General features: G+C 49.7%; 1 protein-coding gene across 1 annotated transcript in view; it reads left to right on the plus strand.

Moving 5' to 3' along the window:
- The first annotated feature begins 1,136 nt into the window (after positions 1 to 1,136).
- YY1 (YY1 transcription factor) overlaps positions 1,137 to 14,340 on the plus strand; it is a 28,609-nt gene continuing 15,405 nt past the window's right edge. The window contains exon 1 of the mRNA XM_068254694.1: positions 1,137 to 1,875. Coding sequence (XP_068110795.1) covers positions 1,368 to 1,875 — 508 coding nt within the window. The 5' untranslated portion in view covers positions 1,137 to 1,367. The remainder of the gene's footprint in view (positions 1,876 to 14,340) is intronic.

Consider the following 14,340-nt stretch of genomic DNA (forward strand, 5'->3'; position numbering starts at 1 on the left):
CGCAGTTGGATCCCATGCCGCTTAGACCGGCGGCGGAGAACCGCAGATGGGAGGAGGACGGCGTGGGACATTACCGCTGCACCGGGCTGATAGAAGCCCAAGGTAAGTGTCCGCTTTTCTCTTCCACAACCCCCCACAGAACCCCTTTAAGGAAATTGCTTACAAACTGCTCATACAAAACGCTAGCGATTTGTAGTGGGTTTTAGGCCTCAGTGAATATCTTTATAAAGAATAAAAGCCTTGCTGAGAATCCCCTATGAAGAGATGGACTAGTCCAAAACCTGTCACTTCTGTCAGATTTCTACTACCTACTGTAAGTGACAGCAACATAGGAGAAAAGTAATGTATGGCTCATTTTACTCTGGAAAAAATGTACTTCCTATTTGTCTATGTTTGCACCTATTTTAAATTGTTCTCTATAGTGCCCCTTTAAATTGCATGTTGCACCCTCATAGCTTGGCTGCATTAGGACAACACGAAATACATCAGTTCTGATTATCCTGCCTACTACAGCCTCTCCAAACAAAACCATAAAAACAGGGAATATACAGCTCTGCTACCGCTTCTCATCCTACACAGAAGAATAATAAACGTCGTTATTGTCACAACAGAACATGAATTAACGCCTGTAGTCCGCCATTTGTGCGTGACGTCATTGACAAGGCGCGCTCCCGCCGCAATATTGTGGGGAAACAGGCGCGCGGATGCCCCTCTCTCTCCTGAGGCAAAACTGTAGCGGTGGTGTGTGAGAGCGCGCCCCCGACGCCATATGTAGGAAGCGAGCGAGCGAGCGCGGCCGAGGCTCTCTCTCTTTCCTGAGGGCATAGTTGTGGTGTGAGAGCGCGCTCCCGCAGTAAGCGCGCGGAAACCACCGTCTCCTGAGGCCATAGTTGTGCTGTGTGAGAGCGCGTCCCCGCCGATAGCCATTCTCATGAAGCAATCTTGCTGTGTGTGAGAGCGCGCCCCAGTAAGCCTCTCTCTCAAAGCAATAGATTGGAGGTATAAGTGAAAGCGCGCCCCCGCCGCCCACCTCATGGATAGAACTGGGCGCGCGCCTCCAAGCCTTCACCCACGTGACCCCGTCCTCTCGCTCTGTGGATGGCGGCCGGCCTGCCTTGGCCCCGCCCCCCTCCTCAGGATGCCGCCCGCGCCGCCTCCCAGGCCGGCCGTTGAAATGTCTGCTGCTCTCGCGAGATGATGCCGGAGCGGACGGCCGCGAGATTTGCTGGCCGGGCTCGCTAAAAAATTACGTGCGGAAAACCCCCCACCCCCCGCGATAACCCCACCGGGCCCGAGCAGCCGGAAGTAGCCCCCGAGCAGCAGCCGAGACGGCGGCGGTGGTGGAGGAGGAGGCGGCGCTCCTGGCCATGGGGGACACGCTGTACATCGCCGCGGACGGCTCGGAGCTGCCGGCCGAGCTGGTGGAGCTGCACGAGATTGAGGTGGAATCCATCGAGACGACGGTGGTGGGCGAGGAGGAGGAAGAGGAGGGCGAGCCGGCCATGATCGCCCTCCAGCCGCTGCCGCCGCTCCACCAGGAGCTGATCCTCGTGCAGACCCGCGAGGAGGTGGTGGGCGGGGAGGACTCGGAATCCGAGCTGCGGCCGGAGGACGGCGGATACGAGGAGCAGATCCTCATCCCGGTGCCGCAGCCGGGCGGCGGGGAGGACGGCGGGGATTACATCGAGCAGACGCTGGTGACGGTGGCCGGGAGGAGCGGCGGCCGCCTCAGGAGGAGCGGCGGCGGAGGGAAGAAGAGCAGCGGCAAGAGGAGCGGCTACCTGAGCGGCGAGGCCGGGGCGCGCAAGTGGGAGCAGAAGCAGGTGCAGATCAAGACGCTGGAGGGCGAGTTCTCCGTCACCATGTGGGCCTCAGGTGAGCTGCTGCTGCTACTGCGCCGCCATCTTCACTCAGCAAACATGGCGGGCCTAAACATGGCGGGCGCTGGGGAGAGAGGGGGGGGGGGGGGAAGATGGCGGACGGGGCTCGGGAGCGAGCGGGGGAGGGGGACCTGCTGCTAGGCCGCAATGGCGCACTTCATACACCGGGGGGAGGGGCCGCCGCCATCATCATTCCCGCTGCTGCTCAGCGCCCTGCCTGACTTCCCCTCCTCCCCCCTGTCCTGTGTGCTGTCCTGTCTCCTCCACTGGTCTCCTGACTGTCCCCACACTGCCCTGTCCGCTCCACTGCGCTCCTGACTGTCCCCATACTGCCCTGTCCCCTCCACTGGTCTCCTGACTGTCCCCATACTGCCCTGTCCCCTCCACTGCTCTCCTGACTGTCCCCACACTGCCCTGTCCACTCCTCTCCTGACTGTCCCCTCCACTGTTCTCCTGACTCACTGTCCGGTGTTCCAACTAACTAGCATACATTGACAGAATAGCATACATTTAAAGTTATATACCCCTTGTTAGTAGAATCAATGTCCCCTTGCCCGCTCGCTTCGCTTGCTGGGCTGCGGGCTCGGTCCTCGCTTCGCTCGGACAACTTTTTATTCTAACTCTATGTCCACTTGGATAGTGGAGATTGCACATCAGCACACAGGCAGCTAACTGGGGTTGAAAAGGTTAATGCTGCTGATGGGTATTATGGGGTTAATGTATGCCCTGCATGACTTTGCACATGCTCAGTAGCATTTGTATGCTATTCTGTCGGGTATGCTAAAATGTTGGAACACCGGTCCCCTCCACTGGCCTCCTGACTGTCCTGTGTCCTGTCTCCACCACTGCTCTCCTGGCTGTCCCCATGCTGCCCTGTCTCCTCCACTGCTCTCATCACTGTCCCCATGCTGCCCTGTCTCCTCCACTGCTCTCATCACTGTCCCCATGCTGCCCTGTCCCCTCCACTGCTCTCATCACTGTCCCCATGCTGCCCTGTCCCCTCCACTGCTCTCCTGACTGTCCCCAATACTGTCCTGTCCCATCCACTGCTCTCCTGACTGTCCCCAATACTGTCCTGTCCCATCCACTGCTCTCCTGACTGTCCCCATACTGCTCCCCTGGACTGTCCCCACCCTATGCTGGCTGTACTGCTGTCCACTGCTCTCCTGACACTGTGTCCCCACACTGTACTCTGTACCTCTACTGGCCTCCACACTGCTGTCCCCACACTCATCACCCTTCTCACTACACAGCGCATAGGCTGCCTGACTATCCCCCACCCCACACTAGCTGTGTGCTGTCCTTCCATTGACTGTCCCCATGCTGTACCTGTGTGCGCTGTCCCTTCACTGCTCTCCTGACTGTCCCCATTTTTTACTATGTGCTGTACTTCTCGCTATTCCCACTACACAGTCCTTAGGACGCCTAACTGCCTCCCACTGCTGCTGTGTAATGTCCCACTACTGGTCCCCTGGCCGCTTGTCCCCATACTGGCCATTACTCTGCTATCCCAATACTGTACTGTCCTCATCACTGTTCCCACTACACAGCACCCAGGCCTCCTGCATTTACCCCACCCTGCACTGTCTTGTGTTCTGTCTCCTGTCACACTGTCCCCATACTATAGTATATACTGTCCCTGTACTGGTCCCCTGACTGACTGTCCCCATACTGTGCACTGCCCTGTGTACTGTCGCTCCACTGGTCTCCTGACATTGTTCCCATACTGTACTATGTACTGTCCCTCTACTGCTCCCCTGACAGTCCCCATACTGTACTCTGCCCTGTGTACTGTCCCTCCACTGGTATGCTGACACTGTCTCCATACTGTACTATGTACTGTCCCTCTACTGCTCCCCTGACTGACTGTCCCCATACTGTACACTGCCCTGTGTACTGTCCCTCCACTGGTATGCTGACACTGTCTCCATACTGTACTGTCCATCTCCTGTATAGTGGCTGGGGAGTGTAATGGTTAAGGGCTCTGCCTCTGACACAGGAGACCTGGGTTCAAATCTCGGCTCTGCCTGTTCAGTAAGCCAGCACCTATTCAGTAAGGAGTTTCTTGGGCAAGTCTCCTTAACACTGCTACTGCTTACTGAGTGCGCTCTAGTGGCTGCCTCACAAGCGCTTTGAGTACGACAGGAGAAAGGCGCTATACAAATACTGCTATTATTATTACTGGCCTCTAGACTTCTATACTGTCCCTGTACTGTATACATTCCCTTTACTGGCCTCCTGACTTACTGTACTGTATAATGCCCTTTACTAGTCTCCTGACACTGTGTTCCCATACTGTGCTGTCCTCCAGACTGACTACTGTATACTGACCTGTGTACAGTTCCCATGCTGTACTGTATGCTGTCCCTCTACTGGCCTCTAGACTGACTGTCCCCATACTATATTGTCTACTGTCCTTGTCTCCTGACTGTCCCCGTACTATGCTGTCTACTGCCCTGTTTCCTGTCCTTGTCTCCTGACTGTCCCCGTACTGGCCTCCACTGTGCTGTGTGCTGTCTTCCTCACCATTCCCACTACACAGCGTCCAGGCCGCCTGACTCCCCTACCCCATACTGGCTGTGTACGGTCCCTCCACTAGTCTCCTGACTGACCCCATACAGTACTGTGCTCGCCATTCCTACTACACATCGCCCAGGCCATCTGTAACCATTCTTTCCTGTGTTTGCTATCCCGTCACTGTTCTCCTGACTCTACACATACTACACTGTGTTGTCCTCATCACCATTCCCACAACACAGAGCTGAGGCTTCCTGTTTGTCCCAGTACTGTGCTGTGTACTGTTTAATCATACTAACGTCCTATGTGCGGGTCCCCATACTGGCCTCCTGTTGTGTACTGTTCCCATATGGGCAGCTTGTCATTGTGCTTCCTGCTGACACGGCGTCCCTACAAGCCATTACATATATGTACTGTATGTCTCTATTGACAAATGCAGATGTGTGCCATCCAATACTTGTATATCTGTGCACAGGCTTGCATGCCATCACGATTATACACCTCTCATGCAGTGTTGCCAACTCATCACACACACACACACACACACACACACACACACACACACACACACACACACACACACACACACACACACACACACACACACACACACACACACACACACACACACACACACCAGGGCTGTGGAGTCGGGCAATTTTGGGTGCCTGGAGTCGGGGGAAAAATGCAGCGACTCCGTCTCCTAATGAATTTGTAACTGTAATTAAAATAGAAAATATGATAAAATGTTCTATTTCTCAGATAATAATCATTAAAAATAATGTATATATACAGTAATAGCTGTGCTTAGTCCACAAAAATGAAATAAACCAATCAAAATTAGTTACTTGTGCTGCTTCAATAAAGCAGTCCCCGTATTTTTAAAGTCAGATATATATATCTGATTGTGACTGTATATAATGTGTACACAGGAATCTCTTATATATACTAAATAACCTCTATGCTGTAAGTATAAAGCCTGATGTGTAGCCATGTCACTAATAGAGATGGTCAACGAGATGGAAATAATTCTGCATTGATGCTGATTTATGCAAATGTATGCACTCCCTTTGCTGATGAAATCAAATAATTTGATATGTTATTAAAATTTGGTTTGGTGACTACAAATTAAAGGGTAACTGAGACGGATGAAAAGTAAAGTTTTATACATACCTGGGGCTTCCTCCAGGCCCCTTCAGGCTAATCAGTCCCTCACTGTCCTCCACCACCCGGATCTTCTGCTATGAGTCCTGGTAATTCAGCCAGTCAGCGATGTCCGGCCGCATGCCGCTCCCACAGCCAGGAACATTCTGCACCTGCGCAATAGTGCTGCACAGGTGTAGTATGCTCCTGGCGGCGGAGTGTGTGCATGCGCACTACACCTGAGTGGCTCAAGTACCTGGACTCAGCAGAAAATCCAGGTGGTGGAGGAGGACAATGAGGGACTGATTATCCTGAAGGAGGCTGGAGGAAGCCCCAGGTATGTATAAAACTTTAATTTCATCTGTCTCAGGTTTACTTTGTTACACAGTAGTACTATACTCTACATATGCTCTCCCCACAGAGCTGCAGGGAATCCACTGAGAATGCTGTGCACATTGAACACAGAGGTGTTGTCTGTTTACAATCTCCTCATTCCCCTGCAGAGTACCTGCACATCATTCTTACATGTACCCACACTTACAGTGCCTAGGGCCTAATAGATGTTCTTTGTTCCGGTTTGTACCTTTTACAAGTACTCTTACCAAGGACTAGTTTTAGTCTAAAGGGAATAAATATAGTAGTCTACATATCCTTCTCACTTCAGTTGTCTTGTAAAATTCCTAAGCGTTGGTAGTTAAGAGACAAATTTCATGTTACATACTTTTAATCAACAAAATTGTAATATGCAAATTAGAGGAGTCGTGGAGTCGGAGTCGGTGGAATCCTAAACTAAGGAGTCGGAGTCGGTGGATTTTTGGACCGACTCCACAGCCCTGCATTATACAGACCTTGTGGCTTGTTTGGCTGCTGTTTAGGTGCTGATTATGTGTCAGTAGCCCCTAGAACATGCATAACTTAAGTGTCAGTATTGATTTGGCAACCCTGCTCACACAGTACAGCATGAGGTCAATACTTGGTTTATATAGTGATGTATTCAAGTGAGCTGGAACACCAGATTAACTGAAAATAAAATAATCATCCAATGAGAAATCACTCATATAGCCTGCCTATCTTGGTTTGTGTCCGCTGTTAGATTTAGGAGAAAATGTGATATGAAAAAAAAAATCTGCTGTCTTCCGTCTTTACTGTTCCTCTGCTAAAAGTGGCATAACGTCTGCCATTATTTCTTTTTATCCCAGCTCACTGTTAATTTCCCTCCCTACTGCCACAGCTTACTGTCCCTCTCACAGCAAACATCACATAGACAACCAGTTTACATTACTGTATAAAAACTCTTTAGTTATGCTGTGTACACACAATTCAGTTTACTGTTCCATCAACTAGTAATGGAAGTTGTATTGTGTGTAATGTCCAAACTGCTCTTAATCAATAATGGGATTGTTTTTCTCTCATGATAACTTAGGAACATCTTTCCCGTTATACTGAGCAGATCTGACATGTTGGAAAGAATTGTCAAATTCCTGCCAAATGGGCAAGAAATTGCATTGTGTGTGTATATTAGCATGGGGGGATTCAATTGCCTCCTTCTGGTCCTAGTGTCCTTATCTTATCTGTATGAAATTTTCTGTTATTTGCATGCTTAGATGAGCTTGATGCTGTAGCTAAAGATGGCCATACAGCTAGCTGTTTGTTTGTTTTTTGTCCGATTGACCATCCATTTCGATAATTTTATTGAAACAGATGAAAATTGATGCCGCAACAAGTATGCCCACTCGTCTATCCAGCAGTTTCTGGTCTGGAATTGGTCGGCTGCATGTAGCAGTGGCATGTGTTACGGATGCCACTGTTGGTTGTACACAAATGTGTCAGGATTGGAGAAATCGCAGAACCCAGAACATCCTGAAAATCACCCCTTTTCAGTTTTTCTTAGCTTTTAATTAAAGTGTATCTGAGATGGTAAATTGGCCATTTATTTATACTTACCCGGGGTTTCCACCATCCTCATGAGGACTGTCCTCTGCGGCCCCTCCGTTCTGCCGCTATGACTCCCGGTGATGTGGTCAGTCGACACCAGTCGTGGGCTTCTGCGCATGCCCAACCGTGTGCGCCACTGCTGTACTCCTGTCCCTTGGAGCGTTCTGCTCCTGCACAGTCTTACCGTGCAGAACTCTCCAGGCCACGGGAGCACTGTGAGAGGTGAGCATGGCGGAGCATGAGCAGAAGCCCACCACTGCCTGGATTACCAGGAATCATAGTGGCAGAATGAAGAGGACGACTAGGGAGGCCACGGGCCTGGAGGGAGCCCCAGGTAAGTATAAATCGGGGCCATTGACCAACCTCAGGTTTACTTTAAAGGACTTGTGCGAGCAAATTAAAAAATAAAATAAAAATAGATCTACTTAACCGGGGCTTCCTCCAGCCCCTGGCAGCAGATGTGTTCCCCCTCTGTTACAGATGCCGGAAGGCATCTACTGCGCGAACGCTGCTTGTGATCGCGCTCACGTGGTCTGGAGTGTTCTGCGCAGGGCTACTGCGCCTGCACAGAACACTCCTGACCATGTCAGCACAGGCAGAGTAGATAGGCTGCTAGGGGCTGGAGCAATATCAAATGCATGGTAATATAACTGTCACTGTGGGCACTGGTATGGAGACTCTAATGGCCTAGGTGTGTGTATATGTACTGCATATATTTTTTTTTTTTGTAGCCAATATACTATATGGTATTCAGAAACTGGATATAGCTGCTTGTTTACATCATTGCTGGGATTTGTCCTGCCTTTACATACAGTGGTGTGAAAAACTATTTGCCCCCTTCCTGATTTCTTATTCTTTTGCATGTTTGTCACACTTAAATGTTTCTGCTCATCAAAAACCGTTAACTGTTAGTCAAAGATAACATAATTGAACACAAAATGCAGTTTTAAATGATGGTTTTTATTATTTAGCAAGAAAAAAACCTCAAAACCTACATGGAGCTGTGTGAAAAAGAAATTTCCCCCTGAACCTAAGTGGTTGGGCCACCCTTAGCAGCAATAACTGCAATCACGCGTTTGCGATAACTTGCAACAAGTCTTTTACAGCGCTCTGGAGGAATTTTGGCCCACTCATCTTTGCAGAATTGTTGTAATTCAGCTTTATTTGAGGGTTTTCTAGCATGAACCACCTTTTTAAGGTCATGCCACAACATCTCAATAGGATTCAGGTCAGGACTTTGACTAGGCCACTCCAAAGTCTTCATTTTTTTTTTCTTCAGCCATTCAGAGGTGGATTTGCTGGTTTGTTTTGGGTCATTGTCCTGCTGCAGCACCCAAAATCGCTTCAGCTTGAGTTGACAAACAGATGGCCGGACATTCTCCTTCAGGATTCTTTGGTAGACAGTAGAATTCATGGTTCCCTCTATCACAGCAAGCCTTCCACGTCCTGAAGCAGCAAAACAACCCCAGACCATCACACTACCACCACCATATTTTACTGTTGGTATGATGTTCTTCTGCTGAAATGCTGTGTTACTTCTACGCCAGATGTAACGGGACACGCACCGTCTAAAAAGTTCAACTTTAGTCTCGTCGGTCCACAAGGTATTTTCCCAAAAGTCTTGGCAATCATTGAGATGTTTTTTTTTAGCAAAATTGAGACGAGCCTTAATGTTTTTTTTTTTTTTTTTTTTTGCTTAAAAGTGGTTTGCGCCTTGGATATCTGCTATGCAGGCCGTTTTTGCCCAGTCTCTTTCTTATGGTGGAGTCGTGAACATTGACCTCAATTGAGGCAAGTGAGGCCTGCAGTTCTTTAGATGTTGTCCTGGAGTCTTTTGTGGCCTCTCGGATGAGTTTTCTCTGCGCTCTTGGGGTAATTTTGGTCAGCCGGCCACTCCTGGGAAGGTTCATCACTGTTCCATGTTTTTGCCATTTGTGGATAATGGCTCTCACTGTGGTTCGCTGGAGTCCCAACCCTTTAGAAATGGCTTTATAACCTTTACCAGACTGATAGATCTCAATTACAGTACTTTTGTTCTCATTTGTACCAGAATTTCTTTGGATCTTGGCATGATGTCTAGCTTTTGAGGTGCTTTTGGTCTACTTCTGTGCGTCAGCTCCTATTTAAGTGATTTCTTGATTGAAACAGGTGTGGCAGCAATCAGGCATGAGGGTGACTACAGAAATTGAACTCAGGTGTGATAAACCACAGTTAAGTTATTTTTTTACCAAGGGGGGCAATCACTTTTTCACACATGGTCAAGTAGATTTGCAGTTTTTTTCCTCACTAAATATTAAAAACCATCATTTAAAACTGCATTTTGTGTTCAATTATGTTATCTTTGACTAAGTTAATGGTTTTTGATGAGCAGAAACATTTAAGTGTGACAAACATGCAAAAGAATAAGAAATCAGGAAGGGGGCAAATAGCTTTTCACACCACTGTATGCAATATATTGGTATGCGGTTTAATCTGGTATACAGTATACGTGACATCAGTCGCTGTGTGCACATCTATAGGAGAACATGGGGGGGGGGGGGGCTCTGAAGGTCTGTATGTGACTGTAAACAGTAGTATCTCCACTATACTGAGGGCTGTGGAGCGGCGTGTCCACTATACTGAGGGCTGTGGAGCGGCGTGTCCACTATACTGAGGGCTGTGGAGCGGCGTGTCCACTATACTGAGGGCTGTGGAGCGGCGTGTCCACTATACTGAGGGCTGTGGAGCGGCGTGTCCACTATACTGAGGGCTGTGGAGCGGCGTGTCCACTATACTGAGGGCTGTGGAGCGGCGTGTCCACTATACTGGGGGCTGTGGAGCGGCGTGTCCACTATACTGGGGGCTGTGGAGCGGCGTGTCCACTATACTGGGGGCTGTGGAGCGGCGTGTCCACTATACTGGGGGCTGTGGAGCGGCGTGTCCACTATACTGGGGGCTGTGGAGCGGCGTGTCCACTATACTGGGGGCTGTGGAGCGGCGTGTCCACTATACTGGGGGCTGTGGAGCGGCGTGTCCACTATACTGGGGGCTGTGGAGCGGCGTGTCCACTATACTGGGGGCTGTGGAGCGGCGTGTCCACTATACTGGGGGCTGTGGAGCGGCGTGTCCACTATACTGGGGGCTGTGGAGCGGCGTGTCCACTATACTGGGGGCTGTGGAGCGGCGTGTCCACTATACTGGGGGCTGTGGAGCGGCGTGTCCACTATACTGGGGGCTGTGGAGCGGCGTGTCCACTATACTGGGGGCTGTGGAGCGGCGTGTCCACTATACTGGGGGCTGTGGAGCGGCGTGTCCACTATACTGGGGGCTGTGGAGCGGCGTGTCCACTATACTGGGGGCTGTGGAGCGGCGTGTCCACTATACTGGGGGCTGTGGAGCGGCGTGTCCACTATACTGGGGGCTGTGGAGCGGCGTGTCCACTATACTGGGGGCTGTGGAGCGGCGTGTCCACTATACTGGGGGCTGTGGAGCGGCGTGTCCACTATACTGGGGGCTGTGGAGCGGCGTGTCCACTATACTGGGGGCTGTGGAGCGGCGTGTCCACTATACTGGGGGCTGTGGAGCGGCGTGTCCACTATACTGGGGGCTGTGGAGCGGCGTGTCCACTATACTGGGGGCCGTGGAGCGGCGTGTCCACTATACTGGGGGCCGTGGAGCGGCGTGTCCACTATACTGGGGGCCGTGGAGCGGCGTGTCCACTATACTGGGGGCCGTGGAGCGGCGTGTCCACTATACTGGGGGCCGTGGAGCGGCGTCTCCCCTATACTGAGGACCACTTGTAGCAATTACACAATATTTAAACACTACATTTGCAGCTTTGTGTCTTTACAAGAGACCCTAGACAAGCCACTGGACAAGCATGCATGTGACTTTTTGGCACTTCTGACTTTTTTTTTTTTAATCTCTGATTAGGAAATCCCACTAGAATGATTGCATGAATGGATGGCATCCTTGTTTACTAGGTTTTAGGCCTCGTTCACATCTGCTGCGCTGAAAACCGTGTGAAAGCGCATGGTAAACGCGCGCTTTAGTGCGCGTTTCTGTGCGTTGCGCTGCGCTTCTTTAAAGCATGTTTTGCTTGTTGTACCAGCAGCAGTTGTCAAACTTTGTTTTTGTATGTAAATGTATTTTTTTCTCCAATTAGGGGTAAAAAAACGCATGCACTTGTACGCGCTTCTATGCGCTAAAAAAGCGCCCCCATTCACTTGCAGTGATGTGTGCTTTCCAGCTCAACGCACAGAAATGCATGCAACCCTACGTTTCTGTAACGCTGCTCAGCACAGCGCATAGATGTGAACCAGTTACATGTGAAAATAAATACCTTGCTGATCGCACAGGGCAGTGCGCTGTAAAAAGCGCACAGAAACGGCCCTGATGTGAACGAGGCCTTAGTGTAGGTTCACACTTGTGTGTGCAGAAAGTATTTATACAGCGCCAACATGTTCCGCAGAGCTGCAAAGAATATATTGTCTTGTCACTTAACTGTTCCTCAGAGGAGCTAACAGTCTAATCCCTACCATAGTCCTATGTCTATGTCGAACACAGTGAATCCAGCGCAGGAGACTTGGGCGCATAGGGAATATCTTTGGAGCCGTCAGAAGACTGAGCTGAAGTTACTTTTAAAACGCAATAAGAATGATTTCATTCCCCACCATCCATGGCGGCCTGGAGGGCGAATAGTATTTAACACGGCCAGGACTTGTGCAGCAGCAGGATCAGCCATATTACAGGCTATAACCTGCGCCCAAGTCTCCCGCGTCGATTCCTCTCGTACGTGTCTATGTATGTATCGTGTAGTGTACATATGATAGTCTAGGGCCAACTTAGAGGAAGCCAATTCCCTTATCTGTATTTGGAATGTGGGAGGAAACCATTGTGCCCAGAGGAAACCCATGCAGACACGTGGAGAACATACAAACTCTGTGCAGATAGTGCCCTGGCTGGGATTCGAACTGGGCACCCAGTGCTGCAAGGCGAGTGAGCTAACTCCACTTAGATGTTATACCAATGTGCATGGCTGAAAAATTCAGACGGGCAGAGCTGCTAGTGTGTTCAGGTTGGAAGAAAGGCCTCTGCAGTGTATTCAAAGCAGACATGAACTCTTGCACTAGAGAAGGAAAACAGAGAAATCCACACTGTTTTAGAGAACTGCCTGTTTAATTCCCCCTTATCTGCAACAAATGAGCTAGTGTAATTTTGAGCTGTCAAGTCTCTGCCACCAATTTCTGAGCTAATATGTAAAAGCAGGAGGTTAACCCTCTCTGTGCTCTCAGTAAACTAGGAAGTAAAGGTGGCCATACACTGGTCGATTTTGCCATCAGATCGGCCAACAGATCCCGCTCTGATCGAATCTGATCAGAGAGGGATGGTATGGCTGCCTTTACCGCAAAGAGATTGTGAATCGATTTCAGCATGAAACCGATCACAATCTGTGCAGCTGCCCCCACCCCGCGCATACATTACCTGATCCGGCCGGCGCGAGTCCCCTGGTCTCCGCTGGGTTCCGGGCCGGCTGGCTTCACGGAGCCGAGGATTCGGAGGTTTCATAAACTGAGTCTGAGTCGGAAGATTTTTGTACCGACTCCACAGCCCTGGTAGTTACTGTGCAGTACGCTCCCAGTGAAGCACAACTTGGCCAGAATACCGGGCTGTCCAGCGGAGGATAGGAGCTGCTTGGGGAGATGGCGAGGGACTGAGCGGCCTCAGGGAGGAAGTCCCAGGTGAGTATAAAACCTGACACTACTTTCGATTGGTACTGCTTATATATAGACAGTGTGTATTCATGTTTAACATGAGCGGCAGGCATAGTCAGTGACGTCACATATATACTCAAGCTCTGGTGATTGTAATAGGGGGCTGTGTGAGACTCAGACCATTATATTCTTTTCAGTATACAGTTACAATTCAAACCTAAGTCTTAAATGGTCACAGAATTCCATATATTGGAGCTTTGTTGAGCTTTGACTATATTTAGAGAGGGATATATAAAATAGATCTATATTCTAATGCTACATACCATTTGTTGCCAGCAGATGGCAGTCTTGTCATCCTGAGAAGTCTATTGCTGAATATCCTGGCGACAATTTACATAAGGGAATACTACTGTACACACACTATTCATTGGCAGGTTCATACTTGGCTCCATAGGGAAGTAATAGTGATAAGTAAAAGGCTTACAACTTGTCCAACTTCTTTCCCCAACATCTTCTAATCATGAGAATTTCACCTGCTCTGTCTATGGCCTGTGGGCTACAAAGGCAGCGGATGTTAGAGGAGTAACATAAATTAAAATGTATAAACTGACCCATCTGTGACACAGAATCCAGGCTTCCTGGATGGAGACTGAAGTTCCATTTACATAAGATAATTCCTCCCCCTTTACTACTGAGCAAAAACTGCTAAAGATATGTGCTGATCGGTGTCTTATAAGAGCCCAGTGTTTGCGCACTGTGAGGGTCTGTGACCCTAGAGTGCAGCCAAGACTATCAGGGGGCTTCCCTGTTACTAAACACAGAGAGCAACTGCATCAGCCAAGTAAGAGGGACAACAGTATCCATCTGGCTGTACATGAGGATCCTGAGGCTTCCCTGACTGCCGCTACGTACAGTATGTCTTTCTGAATGCAGGCTTTGGCTCAGGTTCTCTTTTTTTTTTTTTTTGGGGGGGGGGGAGGGTTGAAGACCATTTTTAAAATAAAAATCAATACTTGCCTGAGGAGAGGCTCTGGGTCCTATAGAGTCATCCCGTTCTCCTCCCAGTGTCCATGTTCCCCCACAGGCCTCCCCGTTAGCAGGCCGCGGCCAATTGGTTGTGGACTACTCTCTTCCGGGTTGGGGAGACATCAGCAGTTTTAAGAAGCACTCGA

Source organism: Hyperolius riggenbachi, chromosome 9 (assembly GCF_040937935.1).
Source record: "Hyperolius riggenbachi isolate aHypRig1 chromosome 9, aHypRig1.pri, whole genome shotgun sequence".
NCBI lineage: Eukaryota > Metazoa > Chordata > Amphibia > Anura > Hyperoliidae > Hyperolius > Hyperolius riggenbachi.